This window comes from Caretta caretta, chromosome 6 (genome assembly GCF_965140235.1).
Source record: "Caretta caretta isolate rCarCar2 chromosome 6, rCarCar1.hap1, whole genome shotgun sequence".
Taxonomy (NCBI): domain Eukaryota; kingdom Metazoa; phylum Chordata; order Testudines; family Cheloniidae; genus Caretta; species Caretta caretta.
The window spans coordinates 129,875,707-129,901,043 of record NC_134211.1 but is presented as its reverse complement, the minus strand read 5'-3'; the positions used below and the strand labels follow the sequence as shown (position 1 = coordinate 129,901,043).

Here is a 25,337-nt window from a genome sequence, read left to right as displayed (position 1 = left end):
GACTTGGAAGAGAGAAGTAGACTAAGAAAACAAAGTTCACAGAACCTCTTATATACTTATTCCAAAAAAGACACACAGGTATATTTTTTAAAATGACTTTATTTGGTTTACAGGACCTGCAAATAAAAATAAAATCATCTACAGTCATCCAAAATTAAAGAAATTAGAAGAGGTTGTAGTAGAACACTTCAAATCCTGGAAGGGATGTACAGGTAAATGTTAGTCTCAAAAACGTAATCTAATTGCACTATCTGGGTATGAATCCATAATATTCTTCTTTAATTGTTTCATTCATTTTAATTGAAATGTTCCTAGCCTCTTTTTGCCAGACACTAGGAATGGGTGACAAGGGATGGATCACTTGATGATTACCTGTTCCGTTCATTCCCTCTGAAGCACCTGGCATTGGCCTCTGTTGGCAGACAGGATACTGGGCTAGATGGACCATTGGTCTGACCCAGTATGACCATTCTTATGTTCTAATTCCTTAACTGATTGAAAGTCTTGCATATTTTTCTAGGTATTTTTATGTTATCCACTTGAAAAAATATCCCTGTGATGGGGCGGCTGCCCCTCACTGGCAGAAAAGGGGTTAAAAGCAGCCCTAGGGAGGCTGTGCTGGTGGCAGCCAATCAGGGCTAAGTAGGCCCATATAAAAAGGAAGCTACAAGGCAGAGTAGGGCAGTTCTCTGCTAGGAACCCAGGGAGGAAGGACTATGTCCCTGAAGGGCCAAGAGAACTGCCGAGGAAGCGGGCCGAGGAAGCCAGAGACAACTCCTGGCTGACTGCTGGGGGGTTGCAGTCTGAGGTCCTGATACAAGGGTAAGGGGGGTGCCGGAGCCACGCGGGAAGTGGCTAGACCATGGACTGCAGTTTGCCACTGGCAGGAAGTGGCTGAACAGTATACTGCAGGTCCTCTGGAATGGGGGATCACAGTGTGTGGCACGGCCGGAGGGCTGTGTCACTGAAGAGGACACCATGGTCCTTGGAGAGACGTTGGTCCAAGAGCAGGAATCACGGCGGCAATGCACCACATAAAGGGGGCACACTCAACAGCAGAGCTAATTCCCAAGACAGGCTGAGGAGGCACCAGAGTGATGAGTGGACCCCGTTGCAATCCCTGAAAAAACAAATTGCCATCACAGAATTATTTAAGTGAAATTCCCTTATAGGTTACGTTAACCTTATTTTACTATACATTCTTTCACAACGCTAACCAAATGTTAAAACAATGATAATAAACATTTTAGTTTTATTACTGGGGTCTCATTTGTTCCAGGATTTCATGGCCACGGAACAGGCTGTGGAATCCAACTCTCTCTGCAGAATTATGCCCCTGAAGCTATGCTTTCATTTTAAAAAAATCTTGTTAATATGGTTGTGCAGGAAACATTTTAAAGTGTAAACAAGAACTGATGCAATGTCATCTTCCTGAGTGGCAGAGAACTTGGAACAAGGAACAAAGTTTTCAGACAAAGTGACTTCTACATAACTAAAGGAAAAATGTGAAATTTTAAGAATGAGTTGGATTGAAAATAAACAAAATCCTCATATGTGATATGTTGTTAATCTGTTTTGAGTTTTCTGTTTCTTTGTAGTATTTTTACTTGATTCACTTTAGTGTGATTTATAGGGTTTATGTTGTGTGTTAAAAAGTGTTAAAAAATTAAAATTCATATTTTAATTATGCAAAAGTTCCTTCCATGGGAGGAAGAATTGGAAGAGCTCTCCCACTGAAAACTTCAGTTAATGGGGAGGAAAAGGTATATCACTCTTCATTATGGAGTTCAAGGATACAACGCTTGACGCTCCTAATTTGGGATTCTGTGAAAAGCCATAAAAGTCACCTAAGATAATCAGTGCATATATTTGTGCTTTAAATAATGCAAAATGTTTATTTTGATGCTTCAGAGAAAAGAGCACTTTCAGATAACGTTAAATGATTCACCTGTATCAAGTTAATTAGGCTTAAAAAGTCTGACTATTTAAAAGTGATTCCAGTCTTAGTTTCAGAATTTCTGAGACTTCTTATTGTAGAGCAATCCGTGTTTGCAACATTGAGAATTTGACACCAAAAACAACCTCTCTTTCCCCTCAATCCTACTCCATATATTTATATATGCATTGGCATCAGGAAGCATAAGTTAAATGTTTGAAAATAAAACAGTTTTTAGTGCTGAAACCATTGATTTGAAAAGAACAATTGGAGGAATCCTAAAATTAAGGACTGCATGAAGAAACAAATTTAAAGTAGGCCAGCTTGGCAAGTTGATCTCATCTCTCTGGTCACATGGAATCATGACATATTACATGAATGTGACGTACTAGGGTACGATCATGCCACACATACTTTATCAGACAATACTGACCAGCAAATTGAGTTTTCAAATGATGCTTTACAAGGCATTTTTTGTGCAAAGATTATTACAAGTGTGTAGGGGTATATTCAGTCACATTGAGTATGTATATATGTCATTTATATATGGAGGTACTGACCATGGTTCCAAGGGTTAAATTGAATTTTATACTTAAAGTAGCAATTTAACCATTTCGTTATATATGAAGAGTACGGTGTATTCTTTTCAAATTTATATGACTTATTCTTTAAATACAGAGTGGATATATATAGAGAGAGATCTATATCTGTGTAATATGCATATACTTATGAGTGGTTTCAGAGTAAGAGCTGTGTTAGTCTGTATTCGCAAAAAGAAAAGGAGGACTTGTGGCACCTTAGAGACTAACCAATTTATTTGAGCATAAGCTTTCGTGAGCTACAGCTCACTTCATCGGATGCATACTGTGGAAACTGCAGAAGACATTATATACACAGAGACCATGAAACAATACCTCCTCCCACCCCACTCTCCTGCTGGTAATAGCTTATCTAAAGTGATCACTCTCCTTACAATGTGTATCATTGCTCATGTCCATTCAATTTAGGTATGTGCGGTTGTCCCATGTATTGGTGCTGGAATTTTTTCCCTCAGCAGTATCCGTAGGGGACTGGCTCCGGCGCCCCCTGGAGTGGCGTGCACATGCCGCGGTATATAGGGTGCTATCGGCTCTCCGCACCTTCAGTTCCTTCTTGCCACCAGTGACGGTGCTGGAACTGTTGCTGCTTCAGCTAGTGCTGTAGATGGTCGTTTGCACAAACTAGTTATGTCCTGTATTATACTATGTATAGCTTTTGATTAGTGTTTATAAATCCCGTAAGTATAGTTAGAGACTCTGTAGGTCCCCAACGGGACTTTGCCTCGGGACAGGCTTCAGGCGTCATCGGATGCGGTGGACACTGCTGGCTGAACCATGGCCTCAGCCGTCACCATGCACCAGGCATCCTGGCTGCCCCTCTCTGGCTTGTCCACGGCGGCTCAGCAGTCGATGCAAGACCTTCCCTTTGATGGGCAAGCCCTTTTTGTGGAACAGACTGACAGTAAGCTCCGTGGCCAAACAGACTCCCGCATGACCCTTAAAACGCTGGGCGTGTATGTTCCCGGCCCTGCCCGCAAGTGGTTTAAGCCGCAGGAGCCTCAGGGTCAGGGGAGCCACCCTCTCTGGGAGCCTCCTCATAAGAAATCCAGAGGCTACCAGCAGTGTCCTAGCCAACAGCCTTCGCAGGCCTCTCGGTCGAACTCGACCCACAATAAGTAAGCGGGCAAGTGCTCATTTTCAGGGTGCACCCGAGGGCAACATACCAGACTGTTCCCAGGATCCTCCCTCCCTTATTTTTACCAACTGCCTTTCTCCTTTCCTCCCTGCGTGGGCATCTATAACGTCGGAAAGATGGGTCCTCAGTACGATGGCGTGGAGTTACACCCTTCAGTTACTTTCTACCTCTCTTTCCAACCCCCCTCCCTGTCCCTCTTCAGGGACCCTTCTCATGAGGGTCTCCTCATGCAGGAGGTAGAGGGATTACTGCAGGTAGGTGTGGTGGAGGTCATTCCTCCAGAGTTCAAGAACAAGGGGTTCTGTTCCTGGTACTTTTTAATCCCAAAGGTCAAGGGCGGTCTACAACCTATTCTGGACCTACGAGACCTGAACCGCTTCCTAGCAAAGCTGAAGTTCCTCATGGTTTCCCTGGCCTCCATCATCCCTTCCCTGGATCCGGAAGACTGGTATGCCACCCTCAATCTGAAAAGTGCATACTTTCACATTGCCATCTTCGAGGGACACAGACGCTTCCTCTGGTTTACAGTGGGTCCCAAACCCTGTCAGTTTGCAGTCCTCCCGTTTGGCCTAGCAACAACACCGCAGGTATTTACCAAGAGCATTTCAGTGGTGGCTGCCTACCTCAGATGTCGGGGTGTCCAGATCTACTCATACCTAGATGACTGGCTAGTCAAGGGCAGAGCCAGGTACAAAGGGATGTCATGAAGCTGTTAGCCTCCAGGATGTCATGAAGCTGTTAGGAGTCCAGGAGAGCTGGCTGTATTTCAAGGAATCCCTGTTGAGGTTACAGGGACAAACCATCCCGATGAGTCGAAAGAATAGTAAATATGGCAGGCGACCAGCTTGGCTTAATGGTGAAATCTTAGCGGATCTTAAACATAAAAAAGAAGCTTACAAGAAGTGGAAGGTTGGACATATGACCAGGGAAGAGTATAAAAATATTGCTAGGGCATGTAGGAATGTTATCAGGAGGGCCAAATCGCACCTGGAGCTGCAGCTAGCCAGAGATGTCAAGAGTAACAAGAAGGGTTTCTTCAGGTATGTTGGCAACAAGAAGAAAGCCAAGGAATGTGTGGGCCCCTTACTGAATGAGGGAGGCAAACTAGTGACAGAGGATGTGGAAAAAGCTAATGTACTCAATGCTTTTTTTGCCTCTGTCTTCACTAATAAGGTCAGCTCCCAGACTGCTACGCTGGGCATCACAAAATGGGGAAGAGATGGCCAGCCCTCTGTGGAGAAAGAGGTGGTTAGGGACTTTTTAGAAAAGCTGGACGTGCACAAGTCCATGGGGCCGGACGAGTTGCATCCGAGAGTGCTGAAGGAACTGGCGGCTGTGATTGCAGAGCCATTGGCCATTATCTTTGAAAACTCGTGGCGAACCGGGGAAGTCCCGGATGACTGGAAAAAGGCTAATGTAGTGCCAATCTTTAAAAAAGGGAAGAAGGAGGATCCTGGGAACTACAGGCCAGTCAGCCTCACTTCAGTCCCTGGAAAAATCATGGAGCAGGTCCTCAAAGAATCAATCCTGAAGCACTTGCATGAGAGGGAAGTGATCAGGAACAGCCAGCATGGATTCACCAAGGGAAGGTCATGCCTGACTAATCTAATCGCCTTCTATGATGAGATTACTGGTTCTGTGGATGAAGGGAAAGCAGTGGATGTATTGTTTCTTGACTTTAGCAAAGCTTTTGACACGGTCTCCCACAGTATTCTTGTCAGCAAGTTAAGGAAGTATGGGCTGGATGAATGCACTACAAGGTGGGTAGAAAGCTGGCTAGATTGTCGGGCTCAACGGGTAGTGATCAATGGCTCCATGTCTAGTTGGCAGCCGGTATCAAGTGGAGTGCCCCAAGGGTCGGTCCTGGGGCCGGTTTTGTTCAATATCTTCATAAATGATCTGGAGGATGGTGTGGATTGCACTCTCAGCAAATTTGCGGATGATACTAAACTGGGAGGAGTGGTAGATACGCTGGAGGGGAGGGATAGGATACAGAAGGACCTAGACAAATTGGAGGATTGGGCCAAAAGAAATCTGATGAGGTTCAATAAGGATAAGTGCAGGGTCCTGCACTTAGGACGGAAGAACCCAATGCACAGCTACAGACTAGGGACCGAATGGCTAGGCAGCAGTTCTGCGGAAAAGGACCTAGGGGTGACAGTGGACGAGAAGCTGGATATGAGTCAGCAGTGTGCCCTTGTTGCCAAGAAGGCCAATGGCATTTTGGGATATATAAGTAGGGGCATAGCGAGCAGATCGAGGGACGTGATCGTTCCCCTCTATTCGACATTGGTGAGGCCTCATCTGGAGTACTGTGTCCAGTTTTGGGCCCCACACTTCAAGAAGGATGTGGATAAATTGGAGAGAGTCCAGCGAAGGGCAACCAAAATGATTAGGGGTCTGGAACACATGAGTTATGAGGAGAGGCTGAGGGAGCTGGGATTGTTTAGCCTGCAGAAGAGAAGAATGAGGGGGGATTTGATAGCTGTTTTCAACTACCTGAAAGGGGGTTCCAAAGAGGATGGCTCTAGACTGTTCTCAATGGTATCAGATGACAGAACGAGGAGTAATGGTCTCAAGCTGCAGTGGGGGAGGTTTAGATTGGATATTAGGAAAAACTTTTTCACTAAGAGGGTGGTGAGACACTGGAATGCGTTACCTAGGGAGGTGGTAGAATCTCCTTCCTTAGAGGTTTTTAAGGTCAGGCTTGACAAAGCCCTGGCTGGGATGATTTAACTGGGAATTGGTCCTGCTTTGAGCAGGGGGTTGGACTAGATGACCTTCTGGGGTCCCTTCCAACCCTTATATTCTATGATTCTATGATTCCTGCCATTGCCTCGGTCTGTTGGTAAACGACAAAAAATCCATGTTGGTTCCGGTACATAGGATAGAGTTCATCGGCGCAGTGCTCGACTCGACCTGAGCCAGGGCGTTGCTGCCACTGGAGAGATTCAGGACACTGATGTACCTCATCGCGGAAGTCTCTGCATTTCCCCTGACCACGGCCAGGGTTTGCCTGTGTCTACTAGGTCACATGGCAGCGTGTACATATGTGGTACGCCACGCCAGGCTCTGGATGCAACCCCTGCAGCAGTGGCTGGCGACGGTCTACTCCCAGTCCAGGGACCACCTGGAGAAGGTCGTCACCATCCCCATGACAGTACTTACCTTGCTGCTATGGTGGACCAACCCCAGGAAAGTCCTAGAAGGTGTTCCCTTTGTCAGCACTCCTCACTCAGTCGAGTTGGTTTCGGATGCCCTGGACTTCAGCTGGAGGTCACACCTCAGCACCTTCCAGACCCAAGGTATGTGGTCCCCAGAGGAATCGATACTACACTTTAACGTCAAAGAGCTCAGGGTAGTGCACAGTACATGCACAGTCTTCCGACCTTACCTGTTGGGCAGAGTGGTCAGAGTCCTCATGGACAACACAGCCTTGATGTTCTATATCAACAGACAAGGCGACGCACAATCCTCGGCACTCTGTCTCTGGGACTTTTGCATCGACCACGGAATCCATCTAGAAGCGTGTCACCTTCTGGGTGCCAAGAACACACTAGCATATCACCTAAGCAGGGACTTCTCCTCTGACCACAAGAGGGTGCTTCACCAGAAGGTAGCCAGCATGATCTTCCAGAGGTGGGGAACTCCCGAAGTGGATTTGTTCGCGACCAGGTAGAACAGGATGTGCCACAGATTTTGCTCCAGACAGGGTCTGGGCAAGGGCTCCCTCTCTGATGCCTTCCTCCTGCCATGGGCAGGAAGCCTGATGTATGCTGTCAAGGTTCCTCCCTCACTCTGAACTCTAGGGTACAGATGTGGGGACCTGCATGAAAAACCTCCTAAGCTTATCTTTACCAGCTTAGGTCAAAACTTCCCCAAGGTACAAAATATTCCACCCGTCGTCCTTGGATTGGCCGCTACCACCACCAAACTAATACTGGTTACTGGGGAAGAGCTGTTTGGACGCGTCTTTCCCCCCCAAAATACTTCCCAAAACCTTGCACCCCACTTCCTGGACAAGGTTTGGTAAAAAGCCTCACCAATTTGCCTAGGTGACTACAGACCCAGACCCTTGGATCTTAAGAACAATGAACAATCCTCCCAACACTTGCACCCCCCCTTTTCTGGGAAATGTTGGATAAAAAGCCTCACCAATTTGCATAGGTGACCACAGACCCAGACCCTTGGATCTTAAGAACAATGAACAATCCTCCCAACACTTGCACCCCCCCTTTCCTGGGAAATGTTGGATAAAAAGCCTCACCAATTTGCATAGGTGACCACAGACCCAAACCCTTGGATCTGAGAACAATGAAAAAGCATTCAGTTTCTTACAAGAAGACTTTTAATAAAAATAGAAGTAAATAGAAATAAAGAAATCCCCCCTGTAAAATCAGGATGGTAGATACCTTACAGGGTAATTAGATTCAAAACATAGAGAACCCCTCTAGGCAAAACCTTAAGTTACAAAAAAGATACACAGACAGAAATAGTTATTCTATTCAGCACAGTTCTTTTCTCAGCCATTTAAAGAAATCATAATCTAACACGTACCTAGCTAGATTACTTACTAAAAGTTCTAAGACTCCATTCCTGGTCTATCCCCGGCCAAGACAGAATATAGACAGACACACAGACCCTTTGTTTCTCTCCCTCCTCCCAGCTTTTGAAAGTATCTTGTCTCCTCATTGGTCATTTTGGTCAGGTGCCAGCGAGGTTACCTTTAGCTTCTTAACCCTTTACAGGTGAGAGGAGCTTTCCCTTGGCCAGGAGGGATTTCAAAGGGGTTTACCCTTCCCTTTATATTTATGACATATGCGTTCCCTCTGATTCTGCTCATCAGCAAGGTCCTAGTGAAAATCAAGAGAGGAAAGGCGCAGGTTATCATGATCGCCCTGGCGTGGCCTTGCCAGCATTGGTCCGGGACGCTATCAGGCTTGTCAGCGATCCCTCCCTGGCCCTGTCGGACTGACTGGGCCTGCTGTCACAGAATCACAGCCGACTCTTGTACCCCAACCTGGTGTCCGTCCACCTCACCACATCGATGTTGCGTGGCTGAACCCAGATGAACAGGCCTGTTTGGAAGGGGTCCAGAAGGTCCTCGTGAGTAGAAAGCCCTCAACTCAGCAGACCTACCTGGCAAAGTGGACAAGGTTCTCCTTCTGGGCGGCTGAACGGGGCATCTCCCCTTTGCATTTTTCGGTGCAGTCGATCTTAGATTACCTGCTTCATTTGAGGAACCAGGGTCTGGCACACTCCTCTATCAGGGTGCATCTGGTGGTCATTTCAGCCTTTCATCTGCCAATCCATGGCAGACGGTGTTCTCCCATGCCATAATGGTAAGGTTCCTTAGAGGCCTTGAGAGACTCTTTCCTCAAGTCTGGTTGCCAGCCCCTTAGTGGTATCTCAACTTGGTTCTGTCCAGGCTCACGGGACCACCCTTTGAGCCTTTGGCCTTCTTCTCCCTGTCTCACCTATCATGGAAGGTAGCTTTCCTGGTGGCGTGATGTTAGCGAGGCGAGTCTCCGAGCTGTGAGCCCTGACCTCAGAACCGTACACAGTCTTTAGTAAGGACAAGGTTCAGCTCTGGCCCCACCTGGCTTTCCTTCCCAGGGTGGTGTCCATTTTCCACATGAGCTAGGACGTCTTCCTTCCAGTCTTCTGCCCTAAGCCCCATGAGATTGGTGAAGAGAGGCGCCTTCAGACTTTGGACGTAAGAAGGGCTCTGGCTTTCCAGCTAGATCGGACAAAGCCTTTCTGTAAGTCAACTCAGCTTTTCATCTCTACAGCTGATAGGATGGAAGGCCTGCCAGTGTCCATGCAGAGGATTTCTAACTGGATCACCTCTTGCATTCGGACCTGCTATAGGTTGGCGGGAGTCCCTCCACTGCCAGTCTTCAGAGCCCACTCAACCGGAGTTCAGGCATCTTCAGCAGCCTTCCTGGCGCACTTCCCAATCCAGGACATCTGTTGAACTGTGACGTGGTCCTCGTTGCACACATTCACAGCCCACTACGCCATCACTCAGCCGGCCAGGGATGACGCTGGGTCCGGCAGAGCTGTGTTGCAATCTACACATCCGTGAACTCCTACCAACCTCTGAGGGGTACTGGTTGGGAGTCACCTTAGTGGAATGGACATGAGCAAGCATTCAAAGAAGAAAAGACAGTTACCTTTTCTGTAAGTGGTGTTCTTCGAGATGTGTTGCTCATGTCCATTCCACAACCAGCCCTTCTTCCCCACTGTCGGAGTTTCTGGCAAGAAGGAACTGAGGGTGGGGGGAACCAGCAGTGCCCAATATACGGCAGCATGTGCACACCACTTTAGGGGGTGCCAAAGCTGGTCCCCTATGGATACTGCTGAGGCACCAGTGCACGTGGCGAGCACGCACACCTAAGTTGAATGGACATGAGCAACGCATCTCAAAGAACGCCAGTTACAGAAAAGGTAACTGTCTTTTACTGTGTGGTCGTTTTGATGTAAAATAATTCTGAATTTCCTATTGTTGTTGGTGCTCATGGCTTTACTTGAGCAACTTTAATTGTTGTACAATTAAGTGTTTGTGTTGGATACATACATAGAGACTGCAAATTCTTCAGGGAAGGAGACCATGCTCTTTTTAATAGGTTAGTGGGAAAGGGACTGTCTTTTTTTAATTTTCAAGATGCATTGCCAAAGTAATGATATTACAGAAATATTGATTAAGCATAATAGTATTTATGTATGTGTTGATACCTTAAAAATTGGGGGAAAATATTTCAGGCCAGTATGTAAGGCTTGTTACAGTATTTTTTAATCTTATTCAACCAGTGTATAACTGCTTGTCTTTATAAATTACTATTTTTAATGTACTCTTTGATTTATAGATCTTTCTACCGTCACAGCATTGAATTTTTGCCAAAATTACAAAAATAATTTTGTCAGTAAAACACTAATTTTCCAATTTTAGATTAAAAAAGCTTGATGCTTTTGGTGTATGCTTAGCACAATAATACATAAAATAATTTGTGCAAATAACCATAGAAGTAAGAGGCTTGTGCTGACAGTTGAGGTTTGAGAGACTGCAGAAATTTTACTGGTGCTATGTTGCTACTTATTATTATTTATTCAGTTATAAAGATCTTATTGTTCATTTTTTATATGTGTAGGTCTGGAAAACATTTTATTGAAACTTCCTACAAAGTGAAAGTTGTAGATTTGTTTTTTTTTTTTTTTTTCCGTGTAGCCAAACGGAAACAGAGAAGCAGATTTTTTTTATAGTTGGGTGTGTGACATTAGCCACCTTCCAGTTTTCTGCAATAGTAGCTGTTTGTAGTGCTAAATAATCTATTTCCTTTTTTATCAACATAAAAAGTGCCTGGATATGTGCTCTCAATACCCTGTCAATTATGTTAAATTTCCAAATCCAGTAAAGTTTAATCAGCTCAGCTCATCTACCAAGTAGGAGCTCATAATTAACGTTAACACACCTATTCATCTTCTCATCTCCTACTTGTCTGAGCTAAGAGGATGAACAAAATCTTCAGATGCTTAAGTCGGGGAATATCAAGTAGGAGAAGGGGAGGTTATTCGTTCTGCATACAGCGTTAGTGAGACCATTACTGGAATACTGTGTTCAGTTCTGGTTTCCATGCTTCAAAGGAGATGTTGAAAAATTGGAAAGCCTTCAGAAGAGAGCTGTAGGAATGATCTGAGGTCTGGAAAACTAGGGAGAGACTAAAGAAGCTCCAGTACATTTAGTTTATCCAAAAAAAAGGTTAAGAGCTGACTGATCATGGTCTACAAGTACCTACAAGGGGAAGAGATTTCTGAAGTAGACAGCTCTTTAATTTAGCAGAAAAAGGCATAATGAGAGCCAATGGCTAAAGCTAGACAAAATCAGATTAGAAATAAGGCACTCACTTTTCACAGTGAGAGTAATTCATTGCAACAGCTTACCTAGGGATGTGGTAGATTCTTCGTTAGTTAAGATCTTTAATCAACACTGGACATCTTTCTAAGGGAGATTTTTTAGCTCTGACAGAATTTACTGTCTTGATGCAGAGATCATATTCCATGATCATAATATGGTTCTTTCTGGCCTTTCACTTGACCTTTGAAGATTCATAGGTTGTAACATGTTGGCCCTGCAATGTGTCCTAAAATCAGTAAATCCTGGCTACTTAGGATCACGGGCAGGAGGGCTTGCCAGACCTCTTAAAAGCAATTAATATTCAATTCAGTTCAGATGTTTGAGATTTCTAATATTTAAGTATGGACCAAGATTTCTGAACCTTGTGGGTGAATAGTGTGTGCTAGGCATCAATTCTAAGCAAGAGATTAACAATTTTACAGTTATAATGCAAAATTAAAATGTATACATAAATAATTAAGCAGTCTTTTGTAGCACAGAGGGTAAGTTACTGTACCATATTTGTCATTCATATGCTGGCTATCTTGGGCAGCATCAGTATCATTGATCCATCACAGCATACTCCACCACTTCTCCTCAGTCCAAGTCTTTCCTAGAAGGAACAGCTGCAGGAAGTGTAACCCAGCATCCAGAAAGCAGTTCAGGAGGCACTTGTGGCCAATCAAATTAAAACATGAAACAGCTACTTTGCACATACTTATAACAAAGGCAAACACCCTAGAGTAGTGCTCCTGTTGATCAATGCAAGATCAGAGATCAGGAAGCCCTTTATTATTCAGTCTTATAAGAAAATCAGCACAGGGCACCAGCCTACTCTGTGAATCTAGCAACATGGGCATCCTGCTAATCTATAGACTTTTGAAAAGGAGTCGACTGAGATACTGTGTGAAATAGTAAAAATAACGAGGAGTCCTTGTGGCACCTTAGAGATTAACAAATTTATTTGGGCATAAGCTTTCGTGGGCTAAAACCCACTTCATCAGATGCATGGAGTAAAAAAGACAGTAAGAAGAATATATATTATAGCACATGAAAAGATGGGAGTTGCCTTACCGAGTGGGGGGTCAGTGCTAACAAGCCAATTCGATTAAGGTGGAAGTGGCTTATTCTCATTCTTAATTGAATTGGCTTGTTAGCACTGACCCCCCTTTTGGTAAGGTAACTCCGATGTTTTCATGTGCTATAATATATATTCTTCTTACTGTATTTTTCAATCTATGCATCTAATGAAGTGGGTTTTGGCCCATGAAAGCTTATGCCCAAATAGATTTGTTAGTCTCTAAGGTGCCACAAGGACTCCTCGTTATTTCTGTTTATACAGACTATCATGGCTACCATTCTGAAACCTGTGTGAAATAGTGATGTTGTTTCCAAGGCTTATTGTCCATGTGTGTCTAAACACCGTGTTGATGCTGCAATGACCCAAAACCACCACTTCTACCCTTTGTACCCTTGACTTTTTCCAAGTAATCTCTGGACCTACACACATGCAGCCAGTCACACTCTGGATTAGATTTGCAGACTCAAATGAAATACAGGGAATACAAGAAACAGCTTCTGGTGATCTCCTTCCTGCAGACAAGAAGCAATCATACTAGTCCACCCCCAGAAGCTCATGGACCCAGTAAAATTCCAAAGCATCATTGCATGTAACTCTGTGTCACCAAAAACTAAGCGAGTCACTGTAACTATTCCATAACCACAGCAATTGACACTGACAGTGAAGTGCCACCCTTCCCAAGAGATCTCCACGGTTCTCTGCAGTCTGTGACAGGAGTCAGAGGAAGAGAATTTGTACATCAGCAGTGTAAAATATAGGCAGGTGCAGACAGCCTCCAACAAGGAATTTTTGTGAGCCTATGCCCTCTCTGTGGAAGACATAAAGAAATCCTGTCTTTCCACCTTTGTATCTGCTCAATCAGCACTAAACTATAATTCATGGCTCCCTTGAAGAGCCATAAATGATTCATGGGGGAGTCACAAGTGTTGGGAAAAGGTTTTTAATTGATATCCCAATTTTTTGTTTGCTTTTAATTAAGAGGCTATTAAACTGGGCTTAAAAATCACCTGTGTCTTATCTATGGGTCTGTGTCTTATGCTCCTGCTGCTGCAGGGGTTGGGTGCCTCTGCTCATGGAGGTAGCCTTTTGCAGAGAGACTCCCGGCTAGGGGAAACATTGAACAGGAAGTCTCTCAGCTGAAAGACCCCAGCTGGAGCAGAGGCAGAGAGAGCCTCCCAGTGCAAGCAGTTAGGGGAAAGGGGCTGAGGGATGTCCTTGTACTGGAACAACTTTTACCACGTGCTAAACCTACATGTAGCAAACGTTTGGCTGAAGATGATGATTTTAATAATGTTAAATAGAAAAAGAAGAAAAGCAGACAATCCAATTATAGTTACATTATGCTTGGATTTTAGTGTGTCAGTATTACTGCAGAAAGTCCACAGCCCCAATTTGTTTTAAAATGTTAGTAAATGAAAGTATGAGGCCAGAGAAACTACAGAGACATTTAGAAACCAGACATCTGGAATTCATAAAAAAAAGCCCAACAATATTTTCTTTCCGAAACTTGAAGAATTAAAGCAGCAATAAAGTAATGTCTAAAGAAGTGTCTGTTACTCAAAAAGCTTTACAAGCACATCTTATGTTGTGGCCAGGTGAATTGCAAAATGTAAACATGCATACACCGTTGGTGAGACCCTTCTATTTCCAGCAGCAATAGACGTGTGTAGAATTATGACTCGGTAACGAGCAGCCACGATGCTGAAAACCATTCCTATGTTAAACAATACCCTTCATCAATGTACTGATGACCTTGCAGAAAATGTCCAGGACCAATTGATGGAACAATTTAAGAAGAGCCAGTATTTCGCTCTGCACCCTGATGAATCCAGACATAGCCAAAATAGCTCAACTTCTATGTTATGTGATATTGATAAGTCAAAGCAAGTACAATAGTTGAAGAACTTTCATTTTGCAAAGAAATCCCAACCCAAATAACTGGTGAGGAAATATTCAAGGTTCTCGATAAATTTATAGTAGATGAAGGTCTTAACTGATGTGTGGGGGTCTGTGCACTAATGGGGCAGCAGCCAGGACTGGAAAGAACAGTGGGGTTGTAGCACAAGTAAAGAAAGTCACATTAGCAGCAGTTTTGAGACACTGCATGATTCATTGTCAAGCTTTGGCACAGAATAAGTTGAAACCTGAAAGTCTCTAGACCAGGGATCTCAAACTCAAATCACCACGAGGGCCACATGAGGACTAGTACATTGGCCCAAGGGCCACATCACTGACACCTTTTCATACACAGATACAAAAGCCCCCTCTGGCCCTGCCCCCACTCCGTCCCTTCCCTGAGGCCCTGCCCCTGCCCCACCTCTTCCCACCCCCATTCCAACCCCTTCCCCAAAGTCCCCACCCCAACTCCGCCCCCTCCCTGCCCCTATTCCAAGCCCTTCCCCAAATCTCCGCCCCTGCCCTGCCTCTTCTCTGCCTCCTCCCCTGAGCACGCGGCTCCCCACTCCTCCCCACTCCCTCCTGGAAAGCGATAAGCACTGCCAAACAGCTGTTTGGCAGCAGGAAGCTCTTGGAGGTAGGCAGAGGAGCGGGGACGCAGCGCGCGGTGGGGGGAGGGAGGGTGGAGCGGAGGGGAGCTTGGTGTCCACAGGAAATAACTCGGGGAGGGGGGGTCAGGGAACTTGACGGGCTGCAGCAAATAACTCAGCAGGCTGCATGTAGCCCATGGGCCACGTGTTTGAGACCCCTGTTCTAGACCCTCGATATCATTATTAAAATTGTTAATTTTATAAAATCCCAGACAGTGAACAAATGTTGTTTTAGCATTCTGTGTGAAGAGATGGGCTCAGCTTCTGTTTCACACTGAAGTCAGGTGGTTGTCATGTTGGGAAAGTGTTCCAGCACATCTTTGAATTGCATGATGATACCAGAATTTTCCTCCTTGGAAAAACTGAACTATTCTAGATTCTGGATTAACACAACAATACACAATGTCTCCACTCAACTCCAGAACCCAGCATATCCTGTGGCAAAGAACCTATCCCCTTCCTTTTCAAAAGAAATTATCTGCAGTTGAGACGGGATTCCTGGGACACCAGGAACTATACAACAGACGCATGAATGATAACCTAGTTCCTTCCTTCTCTGAATTCAGCCCATCCATGCAACAGGAACTGCTAGAAGCATTACAGAGTCACCTGGTGTGTCTGATCCCTTTCTGAATAGTGAAAGAGTCAAGTTCATTTGGGATTTTTCTGCTGAAACTGCCAACACCTATTTTGGGCAGGGAAATTTACCAGCAACTCTAGAAGATGCCATAATCTGGCCACTTTTTAAGGAAACAATTGTTCAGTGCAATGGACTTTGTCAACTATTGTCCAGTATCTAATCTTCCATACCTGGAGAGTTTATTAGATTGTTTAAGGGCTGCCTCCAACTTCAGCTGGATATAGCTGATATGCTGGACCTATCCCAGTCAGGCTTTAGGTCAGGTCATGGAACAGTGATGGCATTAACAGAAGATTTCCTATAGAACAAGGATCCTTAAACTTACCACTAGACCTTGCCTCAGCATGTGATAGAGCCAGACATGGAATCCTGTTGTCTCACCTCAACTACGGCCAGGCTTAGCAGGATCATGCTAAGATAGATTCAGTATATCTGCTCATTCTGCTCCCAGAGAGCCATGGTTAGGGTTACTTTCACCAGCAGAACACTCAGCTGCGGAGTCTCCCAGGCATCCATCTGTTCCTGTATCCTGTTCAACCTCTGTATCAGGCAACACCCGGCTGTATGAGAGCTTCAAATGAGACACAGAGTACCATCCCGCAGCTATTTACAGGTCTGAGCTCAGCATCCAGCTGAAACTGAATACTGGAAAGAATGAGGCAGTGCTGATGGAGAGAAATAAGCACTTGGAAGATCTCACTTAGTCTCAGAACAAAGCCTCTCTTGTTAGCATGACAAGTTACTGAGAACACATCACACCAGTACTCCACTCAGTTCTCTGGCTCCCTGTTGAATATTGGATCATAGTCAAAGTTTCAGTCTGCAATTTCCATGCCCTCCCTGGAATTGGACCCTGTTACCTGAAGAATGGCCTTCCATGTTGGCTGTATCCCACAAGAACAAGGAAATTGCTGACCTCAGAAGCGACACTTGTATTTTCCGGAGACCATTTTCTTGTCAACTGGCTTGTGAATCTGAGATTCACTCTTGGAAGAGGTGAGGAGGGCTACTGACTTCAGGTTCTTCAAAGGAGATTGCAAAACCCACTTCTTTGACTCTGCCTGCCCAAAATTTCACTGCACGCAAACACGCCAGGCACATACAATTAAAAGAAAAATAAATAAAATGCAGTTTCTGTTGGTTGAAGTGAGGAGTGAAAGTGAGAGAGATAGAGACACCTTTGTGAAAAATATCTATATTCAATTCTAACTTCAGGAGGCACTCAGATACCAGAGTAACAGGCACAGCATGGAAACATAGGTGGCTCTCGGCAGCTCTCCAACAAATGAGTGTTCTGCCTATTCACAAGAAACCATCCCTTTATACAATCAGTCTTGCCAGTTATTTCCATGTTCATATCTATCTTTTTTTTTCCTTTTGGAGGGGCGAAGATGTTAGAAGTTTGTGATAAAGGAACTCTTGAATTACCTATAGTCCTCCAATTGCCGTATTCCATTTCAGACAGCAATTACACCTTGATATTGCCCCGAGGCAGTGTTGGTTTCAGTAATTCATGAGCTAGACAAAGTTCAGGTGTGCATGTTGATTTTTTCTAAGATCTCCCTGGCTTTTATGTCACCTGGTAGTAATGTATTTGCAGTACCTGGAAGGAGTAGACAGAACTGCATAATCATACTGCTTATAGCTCAGATAATTACCCATCAAATGATCAACAAACCATACTTTAATCCCAGTGTTAACCCCAAAATGGTGCTGTGCAAATACATAATAAAATTCAGCTGCAATTTACCTGCACCATTAAAATAAACAATGAATACAGGCAACACAATCTTTTAGGTGATGTGACTGTATGAAGATAAATGGGACAGAATATAGCCCTATGGTAGGTAAAGCAGAGCCTTTAGATAGTGGCAGGACAACTGCCTCTTAGGGACTTGTCTATGTGGCAGGTTATGTGGCAAGCCAAGGTGTGAATCTACAACACTCAGTAACTTGCAGTCTGGAGGCTGCCACAGCATAACGGAAGTCCCGGTGTGCAGCTTAGCATATTGCTCTGTTACTCATTGAGCTGAGAGCTCACCCAGGAAGCCGAAGTTGCCGACTTCTAGCAGTAATTGATAAAGGCTATCAGTACCTAAATTTGTTTATCAACTAAGATATTTATCCTGATTTATAACTTAAGCCCCATGTTTCTGCTCTACCATGCTGTGCACTAGCCTTTCCTGAGTATCGTGCATTTTTATTGCTAGGAAGTCATCCTTACTTCCCCTGTGCCTCCTGACTTTTGTTATCTCTTTTGTTTGGTCATTATATATTTGGTTCTGAAATTAGATTGCAGATTCTTTGTTGCACGACCATGTCTTAATTTTATTTTTTGGCATCTACTGAGTGCACTTTGGGGCTTTATAAAGCAATACATTATAATAAATTGTGACTTGGGGACAAGGTTTTCTCAGTGCAGGGCCCTCTCTTGGATCAAATTCCAGAGCAGAGCCAGTGTTAGTTCTGCCTGATATGTTCCAGGGAGTGACTGTATCCTTTCTGTAGTGAATGAGGAGAGTTTTTTCTTTTTTAATAGGTTAGGAAGTGTGTAATTGTCATTTTTCCTAACATTGTGTTAATTTGGATGACTTTGTGCTCATAGCACAAATGGGAAGGGCACACTTTAAATCAAAAAATGAAATGAAATCCATTTGGGCACAGCCTTATCCTTACTGAAGTGATGGGAGTTAAGCATGCCCAAAGAAGGGGTGATCTGGCCCTGTGTTTTTATTTATTGTGGATAAAAAATCCTTTTCTACCTCATAGACTTATTTTTGTCTTAAACAGATCAAAGCATGTCTGAAAGCAAACCCAGTGATACCAGAGTTATGATCTTCTCCTCATTTCGAGACAGCGTCCAAGAAATTGCTGAAATACTTTCCCAGCACGAGCCAATTGTCAGAGTAATGACCTTCGTTGGCCACTCCACAGGAAAGAGCATGAAGGGCTTTACACAAAAAGATCAGCTTGAGGTAAAGATATAATCAATCTTGTTTGAGAAGATGGGTGTAGGGAATGTGATGTGCTAATATATATTGTATAGAAATGACTGTGTAGTTTTAAGTTCCATTAGTAAATTGCTGTACTAAGTAAACCTCTAAGTAAGATCTCGAGATCTCTTGGTGCCAACTGGAGAGGGTCCAAGGGGTGCACAGGATTTTACAGAGATCCTCTGGATCAGATATATGCATAACAGTTCACCAAAGGGTGACATGTGTGGACTCTACTGAGATCCAAGGGCCCACCAGTCATCATAATCTTTGTGAAATGTAGGCATGGATAATATTTGAGGAGTTGTGTATCTATACTAAAAACTATGTTCTTAAGGTCTGGGAGCTGAGGCAAGTCACCAAGAAGTGACAGACCTCACACATGTTCCTTTCAGGCTGGAGGTAACAGATGCTTTTTTCTCTATCTGGCCATAAGTATTGTGTGTCTCACAATGAATGCCTATTTGCATACTCAGTGGAGGGGTATCCTGTTTCACTAAGACCAAAGAACTAGTCTGGTATATCAGGATGCAAAGAAGCACACAGGATCCTTCACTGAGAAGACAAGCTAACAGTATGTTTTATGAAAGGAGGGTCACAGCCAGCCTGGCTGTAAAGTACTGAAAGGATTTTGCATGAGCAATAGTCTATAACACATAAGAGTAGTTAATTAAGTCTAGACTCTAGAATGCATGTTACGATTTTATTTTATATGTAACAATTTGTTTCCAATACTTCTCCTAGCTATTACTTAAATGTCTGTGCTACGTTAAATAAACTTATACTTGACTTCTCCATAAACTTATCTAAGTGCTGTGTGTTACGTGGAGTGGTGACTTGAGGTGAAAGTGGTAAGTAGGGATGTATTGTTCTTTGAAAGTAGCAGACCTGTGAATATTGCCGATGTCTAGTGGATCAGGAGCTGGACACTCCAGGGAGACAGTTGGAGCTAATCTGTAGAGAGAGAGTGGGGCCTGCGTAGGCTTAGAGGAGGGAATGCTTGTGTTGCCCATGGCCAGTGGGGCTCGGGAGCTGACCCCCCAGCATACAGACATGGCTTCCTCACGCTGAAGTCAGATGGTAGTGTGGGATGTCTCAGCCCTGGGAAGCATGACATCCACTTGCAAAGTATTTTTTTTCAGGTCATCTGCCCAAAAAGAAATGTATAAAAGAGAAAATATTTGCATTTAATAATTTTGTGGTGTGATTTCTTTTAATAACAAATATGCAATATTTGAAAAGAATGAAAATGTCTGTGGAATGAATTGAGTACAGTGCTGTTTTCCCTAGTTTTTTGGAATTCTAAATGGTGAGACATACCCTAAAATCTTGACTTATTGGAGTAGTAGAAATACATATTTGTAATATTGAGAAACTGATTAGTAGGAGTAGGTTTCTCTTGTGTATGTCGTAGCTGGAGGCTGGATAAGGTGTGAAACATCTGTGATTCTGTATTTAAGGGTAGAATAACATTGATAATACTGACATACATAGCATTTGTTAGTCAGCAGTTTGAACTGGAATAGTTAACTGTTTTGGAAGGAGGTAGATTGTGCTTCTACAGTTTTTAGACAAGCTGAATTTTAATCACCGGGCTGGAATGTAAAAAGATGGTGAGAATTTATTTAGGACAGTAAAGGAGATTTATGATATGTGTTTTAATCCATTTTTAGGTGGTAAAATGCTTTCGTGAAGGTGGCTATAATACACTGGTCTCTACATGTGTAGGAGAAGAAGGGTTAGATATTGGAGAAGTTGACCTCATAATCTGTTTTGATGCCCAAAAAAGTCCAATTCGTCTTGTGCAGCGAATGGGTCGAACTGGGCGCAAGCGGAAAGGCAGAATTGTTGTCATACTTGCAGAAGGACGGGAACAACGGGTGAGTTAAGAAATCTCTCACTGTAGTATTTTCTAACTTTTCAGTCTCATCACTTATTCATAGAATCATAGAATAAAAGAGTTGGAAGGGACCTCTGGAGGCCATCTAGTCCAACCCCCTGCCCAGAGCAGGACTAATCCCAACTAAATCATCCCGGCCAGGGCTTTGTCAAGCCTGACCTTAAAAACTTCTAAGGAAGGGGATTCCACCACCTCCCTAGGTAACGCATTCCAGTGTTTCACCACCCTCCGACTGAAAAAGTTTTTCCTAATATCCAACCTAAATCTTCCCCCTGCGACTTGAGACCATTACTCCTTGTCCTGTCATCTGCTATCACTGAGAATAGTCTAGATTCATCCTCTTTGGATCCACCTTTCAGGTAGTTAAAAGCAGCTATCAAATCCCCCCTCATTCTTCTCTTCCATAGACTAAACAATCCCAGTTCCCTCAGCCTCTCCTCATAAGTCATGTGTTCCAGACCCCTAATCATTTTTGTTGCCCTTCGCTGGACTCTCTCCAATTTCTCCACATCCTTCTTGTAGTGTGGGGCCCAAAACTGGACACAATACTCCAGATGAGGCCTCACCAGTGTCGAATAGAGGGGAACGATCATGTGCCTCGATCTGGCAATGCTCCTATTTATGCACCCCAAAATGCCATTGGCCTTCTTGGCAACAAGGGCACACTGTAGACCCCTATCCAGCTTCTCGTCCACTGTCACCCCTAGGTCCTTCTCTGCAGAACTACTGCCTAGCCATTCGGTCCCTCGTCTGTAGCGGTGCATGGGATTCTTCCGTCCTAAGTGCAGGACTCTGCACTTGTCCTTGTTGAACCTAATCAGATTTCTTTTGGCCCAATCCTCCAATTTGTCTAGGTCCCTCTATCTCCTATCCCTACCCTCTAGCATATCTACCACTCCTCCCAGTTTAGTGTCATCCGCAAACTTGTTGAGGGTGCAATCCACACCATCCTCCAGATCATTAATGAAGATATTGAACAAAACCAGCCCCAGGACCGACCCTTGGGGCACTCCGCTAGATACCGGCTGCCAACTAGACATGGAGCCATTGATCACTACCCGTTGAGCCCGACAATCTAGCCAACTTTCTACCCACCTTATAGTGCATTCATCCAGCCCATACATCTTTCACTTGCTGACAGGAATACTGTGGGCGACCGAGTCAAAAGCTTTGCTAAAGTCAAGGAGTAACACGTCCACTGCTTTCCCTTCATCCATAGAACCAGTTATCGCATCATAGAAGGCAATTAGATTAGTCATGCATGACTTTCCCTTGGTGAATCCATGCTGACTGTTCCTGATCACTTTCCTCTCGTCTAAGTGCTTCATAATTGATTCCTTGAGGACATGCTCCATGATTTTTCCGGGGACTGAGGTGAGGCTGACTGGCCTGTAGTTCCCAGGATCCTGCTTCTTCCCTCAAAAATTCTCACAAAACAATTGCATGCAGATTGATTAAAATCCTGGGGAGCTTGATGATGGTGGTGAACTCTTTGGGGTTTTTTTCAGTCCTAAGTCTTTCAAAGCCTTTGAGGCAGATAAGTAATTATACCTATTATACAGATGGGTAAACTGAAGCATATAAGGTTGTGACTTGCTCAAGGTCACAAAATAATTAGTGGCAGAGCTGGCATTAGAGTGGGGGACTTGAAGCTCCATGGTCCCCCTCCGCTGGCGGCTCTGAACTGCTGGGCTCCCCTGTCACTTGTGACAAGGTCCTCTGCTGCTCACAGTGAGGCGCGGTAGGCGTCCTCTGCTGCTCACGGCGGAGGGGAGTGCAGCAGGAGTATCTCACAGCTCCCTGTCTCCGCAGGCAACAGGGGACCCTGCAGCTCCCATCCAGCGCTGCCTAAAGTCACAGAGGTCTTTGGAAGTCACGGATTCCGTGACTAAATTGCAGCCCTAGTGATAAGCACTTTGGAACAGCAGCACTGAGTGTGAGGTGAGGTCTGAGGAGATCTGCATAAATTGAAATCTCCTGTAACTGTTAAAGAGTTGAGCATCCCATCTCAGCTTAACATTCTCACTCGATACTGTTCCAGTTCAAGATGTGATGTTTGTATCTGGCTTAGACTTTGAGATGACAGAGATTTGATTCTCAGACAAGGTATCCTTAGTCACTCCTGTCTGTTAAGAGGAACCTCTCAGAAGGGCATACTGTATTTGAAAAGAAAAAGGTGGGCGATATGTTGTTTAAATGTCATAAGTAGATATTTTCAGTTGCCACCTACAAAATCTGCCTGATTATTTTACATGTTTAAAAGCTCCCTGCGTCATGGGATACTAATGTGGTTGTTTGCTGAAGCTTCCTTTTGAAGCAGTTGTATTCCTGTGACCTTCAGGTTATTGCATGGAAACCTTTGAGGCAGACAGTTCTGATCATACATTTGTAAGCTTTAGATTCCACTTTAGCACAAGCTGGTCAGAGGAACACCACTTTTGGAAGGAAGCTAGGAATGGTGGGAGTGGGGAGTCAAGTCTCAGGTTTACATCCAAAGATTTTGGGGTCACAAGTGTAAGAAGAGGCATGTGAAAGCTCAGCCCCATACGTTCTAAACAGGAAAATTATTCAGGATGGTCGTCAGACAACTCCATACAGATTTTTCAAGGCGTATGCAGGCCTACTAGCACAACGTTTGTTTCCCTATATAGATTTTCCTCCTTAAAAAGTGTCACCTAACAAAAACTTCTTGCAAACTGTATGATTTAGGAGCTGATTGAGAGTTGGCGTTCTTCACTTGTAAGTAATCTTTTCAAATACAGTCCAAGTTAGCAGTGACCAGAAGTGGTTGCCAGCTGATGGCCTCTCTTGTCTCAGTCTGGTCCTACTAGACGGATGTCTGCATCACAGAAGAAATCACTTAGAATTGGCATCTTATTGGACTTCTCCTTTCGTGCTTTTAATAAGAAAAACAAAAGAAATAGTATTGTGTTTTTATACAGAAGTTTCATCTTGGTGAAGAAAGGGTATACAGATTATTATAGTTTTAAACCCCATAATTTTGCACAACTGGGAAAATTTAAATAGCTAGAAATCTAAAAAAATACCCCAAAAACGCTTAAAAATATTGATATTAATTGAAATCTGAAAAATAAAAATCAAACTTGGCCAAGTCACATTGTATTTAACCTAGATTACTCTAAACTCCTTCAGGGAGGGGTGGTCTCCCCCCCCCCCCCCAAGGTTCATGCCCACTTTTGATACTGTGTCCAAAAAAAATTTAATTCTGTATAATACTTTTGTTGTAGTTATGTCTTACTGGGGGGGTTTCTTATTCAGATGACATGTTCTCAGACATCTCTGTCTTTTCTTCAGTGCTATGTATTATGCTCTGCATGGTTTTCATAAATGAATTTGTTAGGCCATCTCCTCACCTCATTTTAGTTGCCTGCAGTAAGTGAGTGGAAAGGTAAGAATGGGCTGAGAAGAAAGGAAGTGGCAGTCTTTTTGTTCTGTGTTAGGTTGTTTTTTCTTCCACTGGAACTTTTAAGATGTTTTTCTGTGTAGCTGGATGACCTGATTATTGTCATGCATATCTTTCTCTTCCTTTCCTCTGTTCGTCCTGAGATGGGGTCAGATTGTGAACCCCTTACTGACAGCTCTGTGAACCCGTTACTCTCACAAGTAGTTCAATTGACTCCATTGGGGCGATTCATGTGAGTAAAGGAGTCACAATCTGGCTTTGATGTGTCGCATCAAATTTGGCCTGTATTCTTTTGTTTTTGACAGGTTTCAGAGTAGCAGCCGTGTTAATCTGTATTCGCAAAAAGAAAAGGAGTACTTGTGGCACCTTAGAGACTAACACATTTATTTGAGCATAAGTGAGCTGTAGCTCACGAAAGCTTATGCTCAAATAAATGTGTTAGTCTCTAAGGTGCCACAAGTACTCCTTTTCTTTTGTTTTTGTAACACGTTTGGGGACTCAAAAATATAATCCGTAACAAAAGTATTAAAAAATACCTGAATGTTCAAGTGCCCTTTTAATTCTCTTAGTCATAAGGTGAAACTCTCCAGTAACAAGTGGCTTATCCTCTATTTTACAGACTTACAATCAAAGCCAGTCCAACAAAAAGAGCATTTACAAAGCAATTTCGGAAAACAAAATGCTTCACTTTTACCAGCAAAGCCCTCGTCTGATTCCTGAAGGAATAAACCCAAAGTTGCACAAAATGTTTATCACTCCTGCAATATATGAACCAAATAATTCAAGATCACTTTCCAAAGAGAGAAAATCCAGCTCCCTCCAGCATAAATCCGCTCTCTTTTCCATGGGCACAAGTAAGATGATGATGATGATGATTTCTTTACACGTATTATGTAACCAGTGGTTCTCAAACTAGTTACCATTGTGGGCTGCATCCAATACTACCTGTATGGCCCTGAGGATGTCACATGGACCGCAGCTGTGTGCTGATTGGGCCAGGGGTTTAGAACCATTGGTGTAAGCTGGTGTCTTGACTGCATTGTGATACTGAAACATGCACAAAACTGTTCATAAGTGTTATGGGTCGTTAGTAAAAAATATAATTTATCTTACTCATAACTTTTCGGTTCCAATATTATGATGAGACCACTTGTTTATATACAAGTTCCAATTCTTTCAGCATCCTTGA

The 25,337-nt window shown here is 43.8% G+C and overlaps 1 protein-coding gene across 1 annotated transcript in view; it reads left to right on the top strand.

Moving 5' to 3' along the window:
• The window catches only part of FANCM (FA complementation group M), a 154,098-nt gene that overhangs the window by 67,724 nt on the left and 61,037 nt on the right, over positions 1–25,337 (top strand). The window contains 4 exon segments of the mRNA XM_048853667.2: positions 114–212; positions 18,622–18,806; positions 20,498–20,704; positions 24,768–25,002. Coding sequence (XP_048709624.2) covers positions 114–212; positions 18,622–18,806; positions 20,498–20,704; positions 24,768–25,002 — 726 coding nt within the window.